The sequence below is a fragment of the Rhinoraja longicauda genome, chromosome 7 (assembly GCF_053455715.1).
Source record: "Rhinoraja longicauda isolate Sanriku21f chromosome 7, sRhiLon1.1, whole genome shotgun sequence".
Lineage (NCBI taxonomy): Eukaryota > Metazoa > Chordata > Chondrichthyes > Rajiformes > Arhynchobatidae > Rhinoraja > Rhinoraja longicauda.
Genome location: NC_135959.1, coordinates 12,067,641 through 12,092,134, shown reverse-complemented (window position 1 = coordinate 12,092,134; position 24,494 = coordinate 12,067,641). Strand labels below are relative to the sequence as shown.

Genomic DNA, 24,494 nt, shown 5'->3' with positions numbered 1-24,494 from the left:
GGGGGAAGTCTTTTAGGACCGAGATGAGAAAACATTTCTTCACACAGAGAGTGGTGAGTCTGTGGAATTCTCTGCCACAGAAGGTAGTTGAGGCCAGTTCATTGGCTACATTTAAGAGGGAGTTAGATGTGGCCCTTGTGGCTAAAGGGATCAGGGGGTATGGAGAGAAGGCAGGTACAGGTTACTGAGCTGGATGATCAGCCATGATCATATTGAATGGCGGTGCAGGCTCGAAGGGCCGAATGGCGTACTCCTGCACCTATTTTGCTATGTTTCTATGTTTCTATGAAAAGTTATTCACCTCTAACTTTGTATTTCTCTCTCCAGCAACTGATTTTCAGAAGTCCAGAATTTGTTCCCTCTCTTTTGCCCTCATTTACTTCTTTCTATTTATATCTCCATTAGTTTAGTTTAGTTTAGTTTAGAGATACAGCACAGAAACAGGCCCAGTGGCCCGCCGAGTCCACACAGACCAGCGATTGCCTTGTACACTAACACTATCCGACACACCAGGGACAATTTAACATTTTTACAGCAGCCAATTAACTTGCAAAGTTGTACGTCTTTGGAGTGTGGGAGGTAAACGGAGCACCCGGGGAAAACCCATGCGGTCATGAGGAGAACGTATACAGACTGCACCCGTAGTCAGGATCGAACCTGCGTCTCTAGCGCTGTATGGCAGCAACTCTACCACTGTGCCACCGTGCCACACTTTCTGGACAGATTATCTGTAATAAACTGTAGATCAGTCTATCTTAGTCCTCATCCTCTCATGGGTATCTCCTTTGTTCTCTCCACCCCCACCTGTCCCTGATTTCTTAACTCTCGTTTTAATGGAGTGTCTTTGGCCTGAAACATTTCCCTCAGATGCTGCCTGACCCGCTGTGTGTTTGCAGCATTTCCTGGTTTTATTTCAGATTTCCAGCATCTGTGGCTGTTTTTTTATGGTTCCATTGTATTTATCTTCTGAAAGCTTTGCCTTCTTTGCAATTAATTTTGAGTCAATGAAAGTAGGAGAAACACTGGGTGATCAGTAACATGGAAAGTAATAATTCTTTCCGTACGACATTCTGGGCGATGATTTTGTTTTCCTATGAGACTCAAGAGTGAAGTGTTTTGATAAAATAGGGAAAGAAAATGTATTACAACATTTGAATAATTGTCTGGAGGGCTATTCATTTGCAAATTAATGTTGTATGCAAGTAAATTCATTTTCTTCAATTTGATTCTTTCTCAATCTAGACGGTATAATTAATTTTCATGGCGCAGCGCTGAAAATTGAAATGGTTCAAAGTTATTAAAGGGAGCTATGAATCTTGCAAGTTTAATCATAAGATTGCCTGGAAAGATATTTGGACTGACTGTTGTTGAATGAGAAAGTCACAGTGTCTTGCTTTGCAAGTGGAAATGTTTTTTAAAAATATGTTAAAATCAAACAAAGACCTTATGAAAGGAACCGTTTAAACTAAAAGGCTGGGGTGTCTCATCTAAAGCTTTACATCTGATGAAATATCGGGTAGGATTTAGCTCGTAACTCCTAACTTGAAAGTGATACAAAGGGAGCATGGCATTAAAATTCAATACTTGCATCCACAAGACCAAGCTGCTCACATATACTGTAGCAGCATCTTGAGAATTTTAATTAAATCAATGATGGAACTAAAGAATAGGTAGAACTAACAGAACATCATGTTACAGCTTATAGTACTGTGGTTAGGCCACATCGAAACATAGAAAATAGGTGCAGGAGTAGGCCATTCAGCCCTTCGAGCCTGCACCGCCATTCAATATGATCATGGCTGATCATCCAACTCAGTATCCCGTACCTGCCTTCTCTCCATACCCCCTGGTCCCTTTAGCCACAAGGGCCACATCTAACTCTCTCTTAAATATAGCCAATGAACTGGCCTCAACTACCTTCTGCGGCAGAGAATTCCACAGATTCACCACTCTCTGTGTGAAAAAAAACATTCTCATCTCGGTCCTAAAAGACTTCCCCCTTATCCTTAAACTGTGACCCCTTGTTCTGGACTTCCCCAACATCGGGAACAATCTTCCCGCATCGAGCCTGTCCAGCCCCTTTAAGAGTATTGTGGGGAGTTCCCTTACAGGAAGGATGAGGGTCCTTTGGAGAGGGTGCAGAAGAGGTTTACCAGAATGCTGTCTGGATCAGAAGATATTAGCTACAAAGGAAAGGATGTACAAACTTGGACTGTTTTCTATAGAACTCTGGAGGTTGAGGGTAGACCTGAGATAAGTATATAAATTTACGTGAGGCATTGATACATCGGGCAGTCAGAACATTTTTCCGAGGGTGGTAAAGTCCAACACCAGAGTGCGTAGCTATAAGGTGAGAGAGGGGACGTTTAATGGAAATGTGCAGGGCAAGAGAGTATTTACAGAGCCTTTTACACAGAAAGTGATGGGTGCAGAACCAGGGACAGTGGTGGAGGCAGATACGATAATGGGATTTAAGAGGCGTTTCAGAGAGGCGCATGGGCAAGCAAGGAATGGAGGGACATGAATCACTTGAAGGTAGAGAAGATGAGTTTATCACTGCATCATGTTCGGCATGGACATTGTGGCCCAAAGTGCCTGTCCCTGTCCGGTACACTTATATGTTAACAGTGAGTATGAAACCAGTAGATGATTAGTTAAACCCTCCTGGTAAAGGAGTCCTCATCTGCTGTTTCAAGGTAATTGAAAGGTAATGTGGTTAATTCTCGACTGCCATGTAAAATGGGGGAAGGGGGAAGTCTTTTAGGACCGAGATGAGAACGTTTTTTTCACGCAGAGAGTGGTGAATCTGTGGAATTCTCTGCCACAGAAGGTAGTTGAGGCCAGTTCATTGCCCTTTCAGTGTTGCAACTTCAGAGGTGCAACATGGAAACAGCTCCTTCAGCCCACTGAGTCTGCGCTGACCGGCAATAACCCCCGTACACTAGCACTATCCTACACACTGGGGACAATTTGCAATGCACAGAAGCCAAATAACATACAATCCTGTGCGCCTTTGGACTGTGGAAGGAAACTGGTGCGCCCAGAGAAAGCCCACGCGGTCACAGGGAGAACGTTCAAACAGCGTACAGGACGGCACCCGTGGCCAGGATCAAACACTGGTCTCTGGCGCTGCAAGGCAGCAACTCTACCGCTGCACCATCATGACGCCCACAAAGTTACTTCTGCACTGTGTTTTGCTCAAGATCCCAGCATCTGCAGTTTCTTATCCCTCTCTCCTTCTTCATTATTAATAACCTCGGGTGAAGCTCTGGAGATTTCTTCACCTGACAAATTACTGGGTGTGGTGAGCGTACTCCCACACAATCTGGGCGGTCATCTCCATTTCTTAGTCCCGTCGCCTGCCATTTATTGTTTAGTGCCATAAGCGCTTTAGATGAGAAAATCCTTCCAGCTTTCTGCTCTATTTTTCGTGTCGTAAAGTAACATAAAGAACAAATCCGTTCCTTCAAGAGGTTAGTGTTTGACCTTTGGAAGGAAGTTACAGCAGGGGTATACATATGTCACATGTGAGATGGGTGGTGATGATTTACAAGCACAGAACTGGATAAGCGTGTCAGAGAAGTGAGTGGAGGATTGAAGTGTAGGCTTGGGACTCCCTTTTGTATTACGGACAGTGGAGTGTAGCTGTTCTGGGAGAGGGGCCATGTGGAGGAAAGGAAACGGGCAGGATTACTGAGATGGTAGAGGGATGCAATATCAGTGGTGAGATCTGGTAATGACAGGGGTGTTTTGTTAGTGTGTTTCCTTTCTGTAACCTGCTCCATTACACCTAGACAACTAATTAACAGAGGCTTTACACTCGAGTCTTGGGTTCAGCCATTTTAATTCAGGATCCGCTTGGCTACTGCCTCATGGGTAATATATCCCCGGTACTGCACCACCAGGTGCGCTATTCCCATAACAAGGGGAGGAAAAAATATTGTAGAAGGTGCCTGCCTTCGTAATATTCTCTCTTTAGAACTCGAACATATACCAATGTTTGCTTTCATTCCTTTCCCTCTTTAGTCACAAGCAGGGGAGACCAGGGGCAAGGCCAAGCAGACCTGAGAGGGAAGATTCATAGAGTCACAGACTCGTACAGTGTGGAACCAGGCCCTTCGGCCCAACTTGCCCATGCCGACCAACATGTCCCATCTACAGTAGTCCCACCTGTCTGCATTTCCCTCTAAACCTATCCTGTCTGTGTACCTGTTCAAAATGTTTCTTAAAGGTGTGATAGTACCTGCCTCAGCTACCTGCTCCGGCAGCTCATTCCATATACATACCACCCTCAGTGTAAACAAAGTTGTCCCTCAAGTTTCTATTAAAACTTTCCCACTCACTTCAACAGTTCATAAGTTGTAGGAACAGAATTAGGTCATTCGTCCCATTCAATCTACTCTACCATTCAATCATGGCTGATCTATCTTTCTCTCTCAACCTCATTCTCCTGCCTTCTCCCCATAACCCCTGACACTCGTACTAATCAAGAATCTATCTACCTCCGACTTTAAAATATCCATTGGCCTCCACAGCCTTCTATGGCAATGAATTCCACAGATTCACCACCGTCTGACTAAATAAATTCCTCCTCATCTCCTTTCTAAAGGTACATCCTTTTATTCTGATGCTATGGCCTCCGTTCCTAGATTCTCCCACTAGTGGAAACACCCTCTCTACATCCACTCTATCCAGGCCTTTCACTCTTTGCTAAGTTTCAATGAGGTTCCCCCCCCACCCCTCATCCTTCTAAACTCTAGCATGTACAGGCCCAGTGCTGTCAAACGCTCATGATAACGTACCTCAATCATCCCTGGCATCATTCTCGTAAACCTCATAGGTCTTTTGCCCAAAGCAGAAGATTCTAAAATTAAGGACCTAGGCTTTAGGTGAGAGCAGAGAGATTTCAAAGGCTCTGAGATGCTTTTTTAGCACAGTAAGTATGTATCTGGAACAGGCTGCCAGAGGAAGCTATATAACTATGACTCCCAAAAGACATTTGGCCAGATATATGGGAGGAGAGCTTTAGAGGCATATGGGCCAAATGCAAGCAAATGGTGCAGCCCAGATGCCAACTTGGTTAGCAGAGAGAAGTTGGGCCGAAGAGCCTGATTCAACACTGTATTGATGCTACAGCATCAATATTAGCATCAATGCCAATATCATTAGCCATTGCCCTCCATTGAGAGCAATGGAGAATCTAGTGATTTCCGTACTGAGTTCAGGGGTAAATGGAAGGCAAAAGGGTCAGGTTGCATTTCCTGATCCAATTTACGAACGATAACAAAGAGCAGATTGCTACTTTAGGACTTCTGTACAGAAAATTCAAAGTCATCAGCCTCAATCCAATTACAAGAGGAACGACAGACATTTTCCGCCACAGATACCGAACCGGTAGTAATTGGTCTTCCATCATTTGCGGGACCTTGCAGCGTGCAAATTGGCTCCCTTGTGGTCTATTTTCCATCAGTGACTACACTGGCAAATTAATTAATTGACTCTAAAGAGCACCGAGGTGAGGTGAAGGTCATAAATGCGAGTTTTTGTCTTTCATTTATATAATACCTGCTCACATTATCAATGTGAGCCATTACTCTCCGTGTGCCTGCCAATTAAACAGGCAAGAGACTGATTATTTCCACTTTGCAGATGCACAGTGGATAATGGCTTGATCAAAACAGCAGGAGGCAGCCCATAAAACCTGCCAGGCATTTCGAGGATTGGCAGTAATTACATTGCAAGAACATGTGAAAAGGATTGTTATGATGCCCTGTTGCAAGGCAGCAGAATTTGCTGAAAGAAATTACCCATGCCTTCGAATGATGACAAGGCAGGAATGTCATCAAGGGGAACGGAAATTGAGACATCAAAGCCACGAGGTTAGGCTAAACTTGAACTCTCTCTGAGATGTTCAGAATTTCCTGGAATTGAAATGTTTTACATTTCCATGGGATAAACAGCTACAATTCTGCGAACTATATTTTACACTGCTCCTTTACCCTGTTTGGCTAAATTGTATTGAAGTGTAGTATAATACTATACATGAATGACATGTAGTATTATATACTAATACCATTTGAGCATAGAGGTGTATGAAATCATGAGATGAATAGATTGGATAGATCATAAGGTCTTAAGGAATAGGAGTAAAATTAGGCCATTCGGCCCATCAAGTCTACTGCACCATTCAATCATGGCTGATCTATCTCTCCCTCCTAACCCCATTCTCCTGCCTTCTCCCCATTACACCTGACACCCGTACTAATCAAGAATCAGAGTCTCTTGCCCAGAGTAGGTGAATCAAGGACTAGAGGACATAGGTTTAAGGCGGAGGGGAAGAGATTTGATAGGAATCTGAGGGGTACCTTTTTCACGCAAAAGGTGGTGGGTGTATGGAAAAAGCTGCCAGAGGAGGTAATTGAAGCAGAGACTATCCCAAAGTTCAAGAAGCAGTTAGACAGGTACATGGAAAGGACAGGTTTGGAAGGATATAGGCCAAATGAGGTAGGTCAAGTCAAGTCAAGTGAATTTTATTTGTATAGCACATTTAAAAACAACCCACGTTGACCAAAGTGCTGTACATCTGATTAGGTTCCAATGGAGAAAAAAAAGAAACATAGGTGGGACTAGTGTAGCTGGAACATGTTGGCCAGTTTGGGCAAGTTGGGCCGAAGGACCTATTGCCACGCTGTATCACTCTATGACTCGATGCCTCTGTGTGAAAGATGTGAGTTGAATGGATAGCATGCACAACAAATTCTTCACTGCACCTCGGTACACAAGACAACAAGAAACCTAAACCTACAAGAATGCCATTCGGCCCATTGAGTCTGTCCCAGTTTTCAGAGCACAGCCATTAATCTCTTTCCCCATTTATCTCCCTGCATCCTATTCTGGTGCATGCCCATTAACTACCACCCATTCCCATTCTCCTGCCATCTATTCATAGCAGGGGGAATTAACAGTAGACAATTAACCTCCCGACCTGCCAGTTTTGGGAACATAAGAGGCATTCAAGAGGAACCAACGAGAGAGCAGGCTATTCTAGACTGGGTTTGAGTAATGAGGTAGGGTTAGTTAGCAGTCTAGATGTGCGTGGCCCCTTGGGCAAGAGTGACCATAATATGGTTGAGTTCTTCATTAGGATGGAGAGTGACTTAGTTAATTCAGAAACAACGGTTCTGAACTTAAAGAAAGGTAACTTTGAGGGCATGAGACGTGAATTGGCCAAGATAGACTGGCAATTGATTCTTAAAGGGTTGACGGTGGATATGCAATGAAAGGCATTTAAAGACTGCATGGATGAACTACAACAATTGTTTATCCCAGTTTGGCAAAAGAATAAATCAGGGAAGGTAGTGCATCCGTGGCTAACAAGGGAGATTAGGGATAGTATCAAAACAAAAGATGAAGTGTACAAATTAGCAAGAAAAAGTATCATACCAGAGGACTGGGAGAAATTCAGAGTCCAGCAGAGGAGGACAAAGGGCTTAATTAGGAAAGGGAAATAGATTATGAAAGAAAACTGGCAGGGTACATAAAAACTGACAGCAAAAGCTTTTATAGATATGTGAAGAGAAAAAGATTAGTTAAAACAAATGTAGGTCCCTTGCAGTCGGAAACAGGTGAATTGATCATGGGGAACAAGGACATGGCAGACCAATTGAACAACTACTTTGGTTCTGTCTTCACTAAGGAAGACATAAATAATCTGCCGGAAATAGCAGGGGACCGGGGGTCAAATGATATGGAGGAACTGAGTGAAATCCAGGTTAGTCGGGAAGTGGTGTTAGGTAAATTGAATGGATTAAAGGCCGATAAATCCCCAGGGCCAGATAGGCTGCATCCCAGAGTGCTTAAGAAGGTAGCCCCAGAAATAGTGGATGCATTAGTGATAATTTTTCAAAACTCTTTAGATTCTGGAGTAGTTCCTGAGGATTGGAGGGTAGCTAATGTAACCCCACTTTTCAAAAAGGGAGGGAGAGAGAAAACGGGGAATTACAGACCAGTTAGTCTAACATCGGTAGTGGGGAAAATGCTAGAGTCAGTTATTAAAGATGGGATAGCAGCACATTTGGAAAGTGGTGAAATCATTGGACAAAGTCAGCATGGATTTATGAAAGGTAAATCATGTCTGACGAATCTTATAGAATTTTTCGAGGATGTAACTAGTAGAGTGGATAAGGGAGAACCAGTGGATGTGTTAGGTCTGGACTTCCAGAAGGCTTTCGACAAGCTCCCACATAAGAGATTAGTATGCAAACTTAAAGCACACGGTATTGTGGGTTCAGTATTGATGTGGATAGAGAACTGGCTGTCAGACAGGAAGCAAAGAGTAGGAATAAACGGGTCCTTTTCGGAATGGCAGGCAGTGACCAGTGGGGTACCGCAAGGCTCAGTGCTGGGACCCCAGCTATTTACAATATATATTAATGATTTGGATGACACGAAGCTGGGGGGCAGTGTTAGCTGTGAGGAGGATGCTAGGAGGCTGCAACGTGACTTGGATAGGTTAGGTGAATGGGCAAATGCATGGCAGATGCAGTATAATGTGGATAAATGTGAGGTTATCCACTTTGGTGGCAAGAACAGGAAAGCAGACTATTACCTGAATGGTGGCAGATTAGGAGAAGGGGAGATGCAACGAGACCTGGGTGTCGTGGTACACCAGTCATTGAAAGCAGGCATGCAGGTGCAGCAGGCAGTGAAGAAAGCGAATGGTATGTTGGCATTCATAGCGAGGGGCTTTGAGTATAGGAGCAGGGAGGTTCTGCTGCAGTTGTACAGGGCATTGGTGAGACCACACCTGGAGTATTGCGTACAGTTTTGGTCTCCTAATCTGAGGAAATACATTCTTGCCATAGAGGGAGTACAGAGAAGGTTCACCAGATTTATTCCTGGGATGGCAGGACTTTCATATGAAGAAAGACTGGATAGACTCGGCTTGTACTCGCTGGAATTTAGAAGATTGAGGGTGGATCTTATAGAAACATACAAAATTCTTAAGGGGTTGGACAGGCTAGATGCAGGAAGATTGTTCCCGATGTTGGGGAAGTCCAGAACAAGGGGTCACAGTTTAAGAATAAGGGCGAAGTCTTTTAGGACCGAGATGAGAAAGTTTTTTTTAACACAGAGAGTGGTGAATCTGTGGAATTCTCTGCCACAGAAGGTAGTTGAGGCTAGTTCATTGGCTATATTTAAGAGGGAGTTAGATGTGGCCCTTGTGGCTAAAGGGATCAGGGGGTATGGAGAGAAGGCAGGTACAGGATACTGAGCTGGATGATCAGCCATGATCATATTGAATGGCGGTGCAGGCTCGAAGGGCCGAATGGCCTACTCCTGCACCTATTTTCCATGTTTCTATGTTACTGACTATGTACAAACTCCAAGTGGACAGCATCTGACGTCAGGATCAAAGCTGGGTTAGTCATGCACTGCAGCAGCAGCACGACCTGATGCGTCTCTCTGCAGCCCACTCCATGGTGAACTTAACGGAGCTTTCTCTTCAATATCAGGTCTATCTTTGTTTGAATTGCCTTTCTGCGCAGTCTGTGCTATTGAAGCGTAATACGGGCTACAGTGGAAGATTAATGGCAGGAACTTTATTGTATGGCGAGTATATCAGTAAAGAAATCTGCAGTTAAACCTTGAAAATCGGTGCAGAGCATTTGTTATGATATATTACTTCAGCAATCTATTTAAGATTTGGCAAATTAAGCTTTTGTTTCCTGGGTTGAATGAAACTTAATAACTAATTTGAGACGTGTTGCCAGCCAGATTGAAAGAAAGTCTGTGCATGGTATTCAGTTGGAACACTATAGAGGATTGCTCTGTAATATTGGAAAGTTGAAGCTTCTGTTTATTAGGTTTCCCTCTTCCCTTCTCAGGCACCACTTCTGTAGGGAACAGGTCATAAATTCATGTGATAGGAACAGAACTAGGCCATTCAGCCCATCAAGTCTTCTCTGCCATTCAATCAAAGCTGATCTATCTCTGCCTGATCTGCAGGTGCAGCAGGCAGTGAAGAAAGCGAATGGTATGTTGGCATTCATAGCGAGGGGATTTGAGTATAGGAGCAGGGAGGTTCTGCTGCAGTTGTACAGGGCATTGGTGAGACCACACCTGGAGTATTGCGTACAGTTTTGGTCTCCTAATCTGAGGAAAGACATTCTTGCCATAGAGGGAGTACAAGAGAAGGTTCACTAGATTGATTCCTGGGATGGCAGGACTTTCATGTGAATAAAGACTGGATAGGCTCGGCTTGTACTCGCTGGAATTTAGAAGATTGAGGGGGGATCTTATAGAAACTTACAAAATTCTTAAGGGGTTGGACAGGCTAGATGCAGGAAGATTGTTCCCGATGTTGGGGAAGTCCAGAACAAGGGGTCACAGTTTAAGGATAAGCGGGAAGTCTTTTAGGACCGAGATGAGAACGTTTTTTTTCACACAGAGAGTGATGACTCTGTGGAATTCTCTGCCACAGAAGGTAGTTGAGGCCAGTTCATTGGCTATATTTAAGAGGGAGTTAGATGTGGCCCTTGTGGCTAAAGGGATCAGTGGGTATGGAGAGAAGGCAGGTACGGGATACTGAGTTGGATGATCAGCCATGATCATATTGAATGGCGGTGCAGGCTCGAAGGGCCGAATGGCCTACTCCTGCACCTATTTTCTATGTTTCTCCTTCCTTCTCCTGCCTTCTTCCCATAATCGCTGACACCAAAATAATCAATAAGGGTTTTCACCCGAAACGTCACCCATTCCTTCTCTCCAGAGATGCTGCCTGTCCCGCTGAGTTACTCCAGCTTCTTGTGTCTATCTTCGGTGTAAACGAGCATCCAGAGTTCCCTCCTACACAGGAACGATCAATCTGGTTCCTGAATTATAAGGACATTTCTACACAATTTTTTTTTTAACTGATTTTTTAAAGGCTGAAAGTAGAATAGGTGACTTACAATTCTGACCGATTACTTTGTGTCTATGAGCAAATATGGATGATTTATTAATCAGTCTGGAAACTCTGCCATAATCCTATGAATGTATGGAGGGAAATTGTTGCTTTGCACTCTCTCTGTCACAAACACATGCCTTTATCGATACGGATACCAACATTGTACCCCATGAGGCATTTCAAAGGTCCTATTGACAAATGATGCTCACACAGGCAGACTTCCAACTACATACTTACTTGGAATGAGAACCAAGGCTCAATGTTCCCTTCTGCGGCAGTGTGACTTCACTGCAAAAGACCCTCTTAGTCTGCAGAATTGAAAGGTCACCCATTCCTTCTCTCCAGGGATGCTGCCTGTCTGGCATGTTGTGTCTATCTTTGGTGTAAATCACCATCTGCAGGTTCTTCATGCAAAAGACTTACCGCTGTCACAAGTTCACAAGTTATCTGAGTAGAAATAGGCCATTCGGCCCATCGAGTCTGCTCCGCCATTCAATCACGGCTGATCTCTGCCTCCTATTCTCCCATTCTCCTGCCTTCACCCCATAACACTTGACACCCGTTCTAATCAAGAATTTGTCTACCTCTGCCTTAAAAATATCCACTGACTTGGCCTCCACAGCCCTCTGTGGCAATGAGTTCCACAGATTATCTACCCTCAGACTAAAGAGGTTCTTCCTTACATCCTTTCTAAAAGAGCACACTATCCTGGTTGGATAGTGACCCAGCACAATGTAGGAATTAAAAGTGCTCTGAATAACTCTGACCCATATCACACAACCTAGCTACCAAATGAAAGACCATTTTTAGTTCAAACATTCCCATTGAGCTACTCTTTGAACAACTGGCGGCTGGCTATATTAAATATGAATTCTCAGCTGGATTACACATAAACAAGTTCCATCTCATTCGCTTTCTAGAAGTAAACACTTTTATGCATAATTTTCACCGTAATGCACAAGCAATTGCCTGATAACTGCTTTGTAATACTTTGATGCAGGCAGAAGAATTATTACTAGAGAGGTTCCCCAGAGAGGTAAATACTTGGAAAGTGGCTGATGGTGAAACAAAATGTAGAAAACTTATTTCTACTTTAACAACTTCCTAAGCCCATTATTTCGCTACATAGTGTTCTAACACCGCTTAGTCCAAACAGGTCAAATATAAATGTACAATCGACACAAAAAGCTGGAGTAATTCAGCGGATCAGACTGCATCTCTGGACAAAAGGGATAGGTGACATTTTGGGTCGAGACCCTTCTTCAAATATAAATCTGTTGGACCACAGATTTGCATATAATAATAATAATAATAATAATATGCCTTTATTGTCATTGTACGAACAGTACAACAAAATTAAAAGCGCTACATCTGAAAAGTGCAAATCTTTCAAAAACAATCGCACAAACATAGGAACCAACACAACAAGTACCAATATCAATAAAAACCAATAAAAACTAATAAATAATAAATGAGTTTTGCACCCAAGATGCTGAATATATATTTTTAAAGTGCAACGAAAGTGAGAGTCACATCACATCAAGTCAAGTGTTTCCATTCACAGTTATTATGGCCCAGGGAAAGAAACTGTTTTTAAGTCGGTTTGTTCTGGTCCTTAGGCTCCTGTAGCGCCTCCCAGAGGGCAGGAGAGCAAACAGTTCATATCCTGGGTGTGCGCTGTCCTTAATTATATTTCTGGCCCTGTTTAGACAACGCGAGCTGGAGATGTCCTTCAGAGAAGGTAGTGGACAGCCGATAATTTTTTCTGCTGTCTTAATAACCTTCTGGAGGGCCTACTGGTCTGAAGCTGAGCAGCCAGCATACCACACTATGGTATATAACGTCCAGCAGATTACGGTCTAATTCTATCTTCTCTGTTGTACAATTTAGTTTAGTTTAGAGATGCAGCGCAGAAACAGGCCCTTCAGCCCACTGACTCCATGACGACCTTAGACCCCGGCACACTAGTTCCATGTTATCCCAATTTCACATCCTACGCTGGAGGGGCAATTTACAGAAGCCAGAAGCCACGTCTTTGGGATGAGGGAGGACACTGGATTTCCATTCAAAATCGCCAGCATTGACTTGCAAGGTTCAGCCCAATCTTCCTTCTCAAGCGATAATCATGATTGAATTAACAGGAGACGATCTTATTCCGCGCTGATATAATATTGAGTATAGTAAATTATAAGAAATGGTTTATACAGTCGCTAACCTGAATCAGTCGCTTTTTAAAACAGGAATACTGGATAAAAAGAATTCTTCTCTCTATAGGCACCTATATAACATCCATAAATAAGGAAACAGATTGCCAATCAGTTTTTTTTTTACTCTCACAATTTAACTTCCCTTTCTGGAATTCATTCATAATAAAAATTGCATTTCACAGTATTGTGGCCCAGTTACATTCAATAACTTAAAATGGAATAGGTTGAGAGTGCAACAATTTCAGAAGTCAGAAAGTAATTCAGCATGGAAACAGGGCCTATGGCCAACTATTCCATGCCGACCAAGATAGCCCATCTAAGCTAGTCCTGTTTGCCCACTTGAGTCCCATATCCCTCTAAACCTTCCCAATCCATGTACCTGCCCAAATGTCTTTTAAATGTTTCTATTGTAACTCCCTCTGGCAGCTCGTTCCATATACCCACCATATACTCCTGTGTCATCCTTGAAACTGGAGACTGACTAAACCAAGGTTCTATCTCCATAGACGTCTACAAAAAGCGGGTCAGGCAGCATCTCTGGAGAAAAGGAATTGGTGACGTTTTTGGGTTGAGACCCTTCTTCAGACTGAGAGTCGGGGTAAGGGAATCGAGAGATATAGACGGTGATATAGATATAGAACAAATGAATGAAAGATATGCAAAAAGCAATGATGTTCAAGGAAAGGTGGAGCCCACAATTGTCCATTGTTGGAGTGGGCTAGGTGATAACAAGTAATGCAGACAGAGAAACTCTTCAGGACGACTATACTGGGCATCTAGCGGAACACAAAATATTGTCTGACTTTGTTTTACTGGGCATCTAGCTGAACACTTGGCCGGCACGGTGGCGCAGCAGTAGAGTTGCTGCCTTACAACGCTTGCAGTGCTAGAGACCCAGGTTCGATCCAGACTACAGGTGCTGTCTGTACGGAGTTTGTCCATTCTCCCCGTGACCGCGTGGGTTTTCTCTGAGATCTTCGTTTTCCTCCCACACTCCAAAGATGTACAGGTTTGTAGGTTAATTGGCTTGGGTTTGTATACTTGGTATAAGTGTAAGTGTAAATTGTCCCGAGTGTAGGATTGTGTGAGGGTGCAGGAATCGCTGGTTGGTGCGGACTCGGTAGGCCGAAGGGCCTGTTTCCGCGTTGTATCTCTAAACGACACTAAGCTAAACCATTATTGAATGTTAAAGGACTCTAGCGATAGGGGGGTTGTGCAGGAAAATGCACTCTGAAAGATCACCCATGATTTTATTGAATGGTGGAAATGAAGGTACAAATGGAAATACTCCTGCTCCTGGTTCTTATGTTATTAACTCAAATGAATACCCCAATGAAGTTTTCATGGTGTTAGAGCATGTTGGCTTTGTGCAAAATGTAATATATTTAATAGTGGTACAAAACAGTGTAAAAGATGTATGTGCACTTTGGATTGGAGCACAAGAAACATTCTGTAGTTTAGTTTAGAGATACAGCGTGGAAGCACCAACCCACTACCCACCAAGTTCCGCCCACCAACTCCACTCCAACCAGCAATTCACAGTATTCTACGCACACTAGGGACAATTTACAATGTTACCAAGCCAATTAACCTAAAAGCCTGTATGTCTTTGGAGTGTGGAACCAAACTGGAGCTCCCGGGGAAAACCCACGCAGGTCACGGGGAGAACGTACAAACTCTGTACAGACAAGCACCACGTAGTCAGGAGCTGACCCATCACCTCAGTGCCATTTTCCTGCACAAAGCCACCTATTCCTAGAGTTCTTTAACATTCAATCATGGTTTGATCTCTCCATCTTGAATATACTCAGTGACTGAGACCCAGGTCTCTGGCGCTGTAAGGCAGAAGCTCTATCGCTGCGCCGCTCTGACACTCTGATACAGTCTCAGGCAGAGCAAACCCAAGTTTCTAACACTCGAAACAGTTACATGTGCCCAAGAGCTATTTTTCACTCCCTGTAACTAAAACTAAGCATGTGCAGTTTGGATTTGAGCATTAGAAACATTCTGAAGTTAATTTGGAATCTTTTTGATTTCAGCGAAGAACTGATTAGTCTGTCAATTAATGGTTAATATTGATTTGTTTCCAAAAATAAAACATTAGAGTATATAGTCTGTCTGGACACAATTAGTACCTAAAAGCCAATGAAAGAATAGTCTTAGTTCTAATGTAGGAAACAGAGCAGCCAATTTGCAGGAAGTAAGTTCCCAAATTTAAATGCAATGGTGACGTGAAATATTTGTTTTGTTAGTAATGATTCAGAGGCTAAATAGAAACAAGAGCTCCGGGGAAAACACTCCTGGTACCATAGCATCCTTTAAATTTTAATTAGGACTTTAAGTCACCATCCTCTCTTGCTGCCTCTATTCCCAACATCAGGCTGAAAGGAGATAGAAACAAAATCTATTCACAACCATTGTGTGTGGAGCAAGCATAGAGAGTCTTAGAGCTATACGGCATGGAAACAGGCCCTTCGGCCCAACGGGTCCATGCCGACCAAACCAGTTAGGATTTCTGCTCGTTGCTCCTTGTTCCAACTGCCCAAACCACTGTGAATTTTCAAGACAGCTGGTCTTGAAGTCCCCTCTTGCACAACAGACTTTATTCTACTCCAATGCAGGATATGCAAGTATGCAGCAATCAAATTAAGCGTGACTTAAAAACAGAAAATACTCAGCAGGTTAAGCAGCATCTGTGAAAAGTGAAATGTTAAAAATGAAAAGTGAAATGTTAACTCTATTTCTGGTCAAAGACCATCAGAGCCAGGAGATTGAGAAATTAAACATAAAATGCTGAAGTAACTCAGCGGGTCAGGTAGCATCTCTGGAGAAAAGGAATGGGTGACATTTCGGGTCAAGACCCTTCTTAATGTAGAAATTTGTCTTTAACCATCTCTCTCAGTTCCATTTGAAACTAGAACGACCAGTGGGATGTCTTTTGAAGTGATATCAATTCTTTACATCGAATGGAAAAAAATGTGGTAATTCAACATTCAAATGTGGTAATTGTTGAATTACCACATTTTTTTCCATTCGATGTAAAGATGAATAGATGATACCACTTTATATATTTCCAAAGCTAACAGGAAAAGGGTTTCAACCCAAAACATCACCTATTCCTTTTCTCCAGAGACGCTGCCTGACCCCGAGTTATTCCAGCATTTTGTGTCTATCTTCGGTGTAAACCAGCATCTGTTGCTCCTTCCTACACAGGTGGGAAATTAGGTTTGTTTTGCATCACAGAGAGGAAGGGGAATGAGGTGTACAGACCAATCTCTCACAGGGTGAGGTTACTGCCAGTCTGTGCACAGATATCTAGTTAATAGATTAATGAGGATAATTAGAAATGTCATCTGGTCTGCTGAGTTTCTAATATTTTCTGTTTTTATTTCAGATTTTCAGCATTTGCTGTTTTTCTTAGTATTTAATTTAAACTGACCTCTCTCTTCTGGTGAACATTAAAATTATATTAGTTTAGTTTAGAGATACAGTGTGGAGAAAGACCCTTCAGCCCACCGTGTGCATGCCAACCAACAATCACCCACACACTAGTTCTAATCTTACTCACTAGGGGACAATTTACAGAAACTAATTAATCTATAATCTTGCATGTCTTTGGGATATGGGAGGTAACCGGAGCACTGTTTATGAAACATTTAGACAGGTATATGGATAGGGTGGGTTTAGAGGGTTATGAGCCAAAAGAATGCAAGTGGGACTAATTTAGATGGGGCATGTTGGTCGGCGTGTGCAGGTTGGGCCGAAGGGCCTGTTTCCACGCTGTATGACTCTATGACACCCGGAGAAAACCCTTGCTGTCACAGGGAAAATGTACAAACTCCATACGGACAGCACCTGTAGCCAGAATTAATCTCGTGCCTCTGGGCGCTGTAAAGCAGCAAATCCTCCACTGTGCCACTCTATTTTGCATCTGTATGAAAACAGTCAAATATACTGAAACCTGGTATTAATTGTGCAAATATACATTTGTGTTTAGCTACGAAATCAGGTGGGAGTGTGACTAAGAGATTTCATTAAGAAGTACTTTAGTACTTTAGCACTTCAACTGCATTCACGAGCCTGCAGATATCAAGATCATCTTGTTTCTTCAAGAATTGAGGGACGATTTTGTTGTGGAAAGTAACTGGTGTGTATTGACGTCTTGAAGAATTGATGTGAAAAGGGCAAGGGCAAGAGATTAATGTTGTTTTCCCAATAGATGCCATCCAACAATTATAGCTGAGTGCCCCTTCAGCAAAGAATATTATTTCTTGGATTCCCACTTTAATTGTGTGCTTGAGAGATAAAGTCCCAGGTGCCTGAATTTCACGATGAAACATCATCCTCAGTATGTGCAGAAGAATTAATATCTGAAATATCCTGCAAAAGTCAGGAAAATGTAATAGTAACCTTATCCTGGACCTTTGCAAGCACATAAGATATGGATCGTATAAACTGTAACCCAAATGGTAGCTGGATTCACTTATGATGCTCGCCTCATGCAGTATTTAACACTTGGATGCAAGAGCAGTGAAATGACAATGCACCGATTCCAGGCCCGAAGTTTGTTACACCACAAAAAATGACAGCGACTGCAATTGTCTGCTCGCTGGTAATTAAGCAAGGAAATCCAGGGACGTTGTAAGGGATTATCTGCCTCACCGCAGCGAACATAATTTCAGTGTTCGTAAAGGCGCACGGCACACATAGTTTGCAACATTTCAGCCCGTTTACACATCCCACCTGGCACTAAAAATGCTGATAGCATAGTTTCGCTGAATGAAGTGGAACTTCGCCTTTACGCTTTGCAGCCATAATTGCTGTCGAATATTGTTCTGGCCCTGACAAAAACAATGTTTTATAACTGAATTATCATTCTCCTTGCAGTGAAACAACAGTTATGATATTATTTAGATTATATATATATATATATATAAATATATATAGATTATACATAAATTATATTTTAAATTGATGATACTTTTGCTTTTATCTTAACCCTAAGTGCTTTTACCATAACCCTAAACCAATCTTTGTTTTGTTTTCTATAAAATAATGACTCGTTGTTTCTAATTTTTACTTCCTGGTTTGATGCATGTGCAGTCCGATTCACTGCTCAGCGGTTTCAAGAGTTGTTGATGCCACAGATTCTCATACTAATGGTGCCAATTTGAAATTAGCACCAGATGGCAAAGGGAAGACCATATCCATACATGCATGTATTCATCTCTGTTGAAATGTCAAGGGCACTTTGCAAATGACTCGATTTATGTACAATATATGTTGCAACTGTTGTAGACGAGAATAGAAAGCAAGAACGTTGTCACCAGACTAATTTAATCGACTGGTGATAAAATACAAAGTGCTAGAGGAACTCCAGAGATCAGCAAAGATTGAGCAAAAAGGGCGGCACGGTAGCGCAGCGGTAGAGTTGCTGCTTTACAGCGAATGCAGCGCCGGAGACTCAGGTTCGATCCTGACTACGGGTGCTGCACTGTAAGGAGTTTGTACGTTCTCCCCGTGACCTGCGTGGGTTTTCTCCGAGATTTTCGGTTTCCTCCCACACTCCAAAGACGTACAGGTATGTAGGTTAATTGGCTGGGTAAATGTAAAAATTGTCCCTAGTGGGTGTAGGATAGTGTTAATGTACGGGGAATAGTGTTAATGTACGGGGATCGCTGGGCGGCACGGACTTGGAGGGCCGAAAAGGCCTGTTTCCGGCTGTATATATATGATATGATATGATATGATATGAACTCAGTGGACAGGGAGCATCTCTGGAGAGAAGGAATGGGTGACGTTTTGGGATGAGACCCTTCATTCTGAAGAAGGGTCTCAACCCGAAACGTCACCCATTCCTTCTATCCGGAGATGTGACCTGACCCATTGAGTTACTCCAGCATTTTGTGCCTATCCTGGATTCTACTGATCAGCAGCTGCCTGAACTGCGGAGTTCCTCCAGCACTTTGTGTCTGACTCAAGATGCGAGCATCTGCAGTTGCGCGAATCTGCAATTTAATCAACTAGTGTCATGGTTCATTGTCTAACTTTAATGTCGTTTTCCCAATAGATGCCTATCCGAACTCCGAGGTAGTTTATGTATGGACAAATGAGACGAACAAATCTGTGGTTGTGGCTGAAGACGGCTCTCGCCTGAATCAATACGACTTGTTGGGACACACAGTGGGAGATGAACTGATCAGATCAAGCACAGGTCTGTTATGGATTCCACGTGCATTATTTGCTCATTGACTCGAGAGAGCATCGTTATTTCAGCGTGCTACCGTCAGGGCCGTTTTTACAGCATTATGGGCCCCCGGGCAAAGCAGTGTACTGGGGCCCCTACCGTTACTCTCCCTCACCCCCCTTTCCCTACCAGCCCCCCCCCCCCCCCCCGTCCCCCGTCGTGCCGGCGAAAAGCACTTACCGAAAAGTACTTAGCGATGTACTTAGGGTGCTATATTGTTGCGAAAAGCACTTACAGATCGTTGTGAGAAGCACTTAGTGACCGAAAATGTTGCGAAAAAAGCACTTATTGAACCTACATTTTTAAAGTAGTATTTATTTATTTCAAGTCACTTAACATACACAGATCAGCATGGGGCCCCTATGCTCGTGGGCCCCCGGGCAAGTGCCCATCAGGCCCATGCGTTAAGACGGCCCTGGCTACCGTCGTTCCTGACATAATTCTCTTATGCAGAGAATGCAGGTTGCTGGAACTATGCAAGTCGAGTATAGAATATACGGAGAGGTTGGGAGGTTATGTTGCAGTTGTGTAAAAAGTTGGTGAGGCCGCAGTTAGAGTATTGTGTTCAGTTCTGGGCGTAGTGTCATAGGACAGATGTTGTCAAGCTGGAAAGGGTACAGAGATTTACAAGGATGTTGCCAGGACTAGAGTGTCTGTCTGAGCTGTAGGGAGAGGTTAAGTAGGCTGGGACTCTATTCCTTGGAGCGCAGGAGGGGTGATCTTATTGAGGTGTATAAAATTCATGAGAGGAATAGCTCAGGTAGATGCACAGAGTCTTTTGCCCAGAGTAGGCAAATCGAGGACAAGAGGACATTGGTTTAAGGTGAAGGGGAAAAGATTTAATAGGAATCTGATGGGGACCTTTTACACACAGTGGGTGTATGGGACAAGCTGCCAGAGGAGGTAGTTGAGGCTGGGACTATCCCTACATTTAAGAAACAGTTAGACAGGTACATGGTTACGACAGGTTTGGAGGGATACGGGCCAGAAGCGGGCAGGTGGGACTAGTATAGCTGGGATATGTTGGCCTATGTGGGCAAGTTGGGCTGAAGGGCCTGTTTCAAGTTGTATCACTCTGTGACTTTATGACTCTGGAGACTGACTATCAAACTATCTATTATCTAAAATTATTCGGGGTAGAACAGCATCTGCAGTTCCGAACTTCATATTACATAAACAGATTAGGCCTTACGTCATTTGTTGCATTATTTTAGTGTTAAGTGCATAAAAGTGCTCAGCATCAGGACATTTTATACATTTAACACAAAAAGCTTGTTTTAAATGCAGTAACCATATCGGATTAAAACAGGTTACCAAAATAATAACAGTATCTTGAGTCTGAAGAAGTTCATAAATTCAGAAATTCTAGGAGCACAATTAGGCCATTTGGCCCATCAAGTCACTCTGCCATTCAATCATGGCTGATCTCTCTTTCCCTCTCAACACCATTCTCCTGCTCAGAAGGCAGTGGGGGCCAATTCTCTGAATGCATTCAAGAGAGAGCTAGATGGAGCTCTTAAGGATAGCGGAGTCAGGGGGTATGGGGAGAAGGCAGGAACGGGGTACTGATTGAGAATGATCAGCCATGATCACATTGAATGGCGGTGCTGGCTCGAAGGGCCGAATGGCCTACTCCTGCACCTATTGTCTATTGCTTTCTCCCCATAACCCCTGGCACCCGCACTAATCAAGAATCTGTCAATCTCCTCCTTAAAAATATCCATTGATGTGGCCTCCACAGCCTTCTGTGGCAATGATTTCCACAGATTCGCCACCCTCTGTCTAAAGAAATTCCGCCTCTTCTCCTTTCTGAAGGGCCCTGATCTGATATAGCACCCGGTCATGTTCTCCAGAGATGCTGCTTAACCTGCTGAGTTACTGCAGCATTTTGTGTCTTTCTTTTTCAAAAATAAAAATCATATTCCTTGCCCAAGTTGCTTTTAAAAAAAACACAAATAAAAGGAATAAGGTTGCTGTGGTGAAAATCTTGCTTTTCTAGGAAAGAATTGGAGATGCTGGTTTAAACCGAAGATAGCTGGAGTAACTCAGCGGGTGAGAAAGCAACGTTTGCTCAACTGATTGTATCTGACGGATTATTGAGAGCTCAGTTCCATGAGAGGATGCCAATCTCGGGAACTCCCCTCCCCTAGACCAGCATCACATGTCGACAACCCAACCCCACGTGGACCAGGGATTATGTTTGATGTCATTCCCTGGCGGTGTTACCTAAAGCAATTTCGCAGGTCACCCATCACATCCCCAGTCCCTGCAGATGGACACAGAAATGCTGGAGTAGCTCAGCGGGACAGGCAGCATCTCTGGAGGGAAGGAATGGGTGGCGTTTCGGGTCGAGCATTCGGCCCATCAAATCTACCCCTCCGTTCAATTTATCGTCGTTCCCTCTTAACCCCCATTCTCCTGCCTTCTCCCCATAACCATTGACACGCTCTCTCGGGGTCCGAAGAAGGAACTCGACCCGAAAGGTCACCCATTCCTTCCCTCCAGAGATGGTATCTGTGTCCTGCCGAGTTACTCCAGCATGTTGTACCTATCTTCGGTGTAAACCAGCATCTCCAGTTCCTTCCTACACATTTCCATCCACAGTCCCTGCAGATAAAGTGGCGTTTCCCTTTTTGAACACTCCACTGGTCTCAATTTGCAACGTGACTGTAGTCAGAAAAAAATGCTACTAATCTGCGAAGAGGGAGGAGGGAGGGGGTGGGGGAGCAAAATAAATCCCTCTCTCAAAGCAGAGGGGGAAAAGGGCTTAAAAGCTGTAATAAAGTCGAGTGTGACAATAGATGGTCTGCATAAAGGCTCACGTTAATTTTTTTAAAATCAACAATTAGGCAGGGAAATGGGGTTGAGAGGAGAAAATAGATCAGTCACGATCGACTGGCAGAGCAATCTCGATGGGCCGAATGGCCTCATTCTGTTCCTATGTCTTCTCATCTTATGATAATCATGGTGCAATATCTAACCGCAATGTTCTGAATTTAATTTCACGTGTTGGTAAGGGAAATATATACATTTTGCTAGTATTTTCTTCTATACAGATTGCAGGATTCGGTATTAGTGTCAGGATAAAGCACGCACACATCTGACCCTTTTCAGATCCTGGTTTTACAGCGCAATTTGAAAGCCATGGTCTCTGAGCCCAGTCTGTTGCAGTCTGCACTGCTTTTGCCAACGTTTAACGCGTGCATGTTTTCCATTTGCATCCCTGAAACACTGGGTTTTTTTGTTTTTTTTAAAAGTTGTGGCACGTTATTAATGGATGAGAAAAAAAAGCTCCAGCTTTCTTGTAACATTCAAGCAGGAGAACGGAGCAGCGGATTAATACAGTAAATCCCACCAGATTTAACCTGTTCAAGATCAATGCAGTGAGCATTAGAAGGAATCCCACAATTCTAACGTCGATGTACGCACACAGTAACAACACCTGCTTTCTCTCTCTCTCTCTCTCTCTCTCTCTCTCTCTCTCTCTCTCTCTAAGAGAGACACAAAATGCTGGAGTAACTCAGCAAGACAGGCAGCACCTCTGGATAGAAGGAATGGGTGACGTTTCGGGTCGAGACCCTTCCTCAGTCTCCCCATCCCTCCCCCCACCCTAGTTCTCCGACCAGTCTGCCTGTCCTCCTGATTACATTTTATCTTTGTATGCCTCGTTGTCACCCTCCCCATAGCTAGCAATGATCCATCCAACATTTCCCTCGAGCCCCGTCCTCTTTGATCACGTCTTACAATAGACAATAGGTGCAGGAGGAGGCTATTCGGCCCTTCGAGCCAGCACCGCCATTCAAGGTGATCATGGCTGATCATTCTCAATCAGTACCCCGTTCCTGCCTTCTCCCCATACCCCCTGACTCCGCTATCCTTAAGAGCTCTATCCAGCTCTCTCTTGAATGCATTCAGAGAATTGGCCTCCACTGCCTTCTGAGGCAGAGAATTCCACAGATTCACAACTCTCTGACTGAAAAGGGTTTTCCTCATCTCAGTTCTAAATGGCCTACCCCCTTATTCTTAAACTGTGGCCCATTGTTCTGGACTCCCCCAACATTGGGAACATTACCCTTCCATATATCTGTGTCTCCCTCTCCCCTGACTCCCAGCCTGTAGAAGGGTCTCGACCTGAAACGTCATCCCCTCCTTTTCTTCAGAGGTGCTGCCAGTCCCGCTGAGTTACCCCAGCATTCTGTGCTTATTGTAGTTGAGGCCAGTTCATTGGCTATATTTAAGAGGGAGTTAGATGTGGCCCTTGTGGCTAAAGGGATCAGGGGGTATGGAGAGAAGGCAGGTACGGGTTACTGAGCTGGATGATCAGCCACGATCATATTGAATGGCGGCACAGGCTCGAAGGGCCGAATGGCCTACTCCTGCACCTATTTTCTATGTTTCTATGTTATCTCCCAGCATCTGCAGTTCCTTCCTACACAGGAACGATCAACCGGATTCCCGAATGATAAGGACATTTCTGCACTGAGACATGTTTTTGTTTTAAAAAAGGCCAATCGGTGGCTTAAAAATTCTGATCGAGGACTTGTGTCCATCATGAGCAAATGTGGACGGTTCATTAACCATTCTCGAAACTCTGCCGTGATCTTCTGAATGTATAGGCGAAACGAGAATCGCGCTCTTCCCTTGCACTCAAAGCAGATTAGACAATAATGTACTTACATTCGGTAAATCCTGTTAATCTTTTACCTTTAGAAAAATAATGCCAGCTAAAAACGCACGCACAACCCAACACAACTGGGCTGTCGTTTTGATTGATTTAAATTATTTGCAATCCTTGGCAATAGTGAAAGGAAAAGAATATATATTATTTTTTACATAAAACGTGGGACAGACATTACAAGCCTGTCATTGAAACTTGCTTGTATATTCACTGGATGTTTTCAAGAGAGAGTTAGATTTCAGCTCTCGACTAGACAAGCTAGATGCAGGAAAAATGTTCCCAATGTTGGGCGAGTCCAGAACCAGGGGACACAGTCTAAGAATAAAGGGGAGGCCATTTAAAACTGAGGTGAGAAGAAACTTTTTCACTCAGAGTTGTGAATTTGTGAAATTCTCTGCCACAGAAGGCAGTGGA

General features: G+C 43.6%; 2 protein-coding genes across 7 annotated transcripts in view; one reads left to right on the top strand and one right to left on the bottom strand.

Moving 5' to 3' along the window:
* The window catches only part of gabrb3 (gamma-aminobutyric acid type A receptor subunit beta3), a 649,138-nt gene that overhangs the window by 520,575 nt on the left and 104,069 nt on the right, over positions 1-24,494 (bottom strand). The gene's annotated exons all lie outside the window — the stretch shown is intronic.
* The window catches only part of gabra5 (gamma-aminobutyric acid type A receptor subunit alpha5), a 103,787-nt gene that overhangs the window by 50,819 nt on the left and 28,474 nt on the right, over positions 1-24,494 (top strand). For all 3 annotated transcript variants that reach the window (XM_078402103.1, XM_078402104.1, XM_078402105.1), the window contains exon 7: positions 19,226-19,369. In XM_078402103.1, coding sequence (XP_078258229.1) covers positions 19,226-19,369 — 144 coding nt within the window. The remainder of the gene's footprint in view (positions 1-19,225; positions 19,370-24,494) is intronic.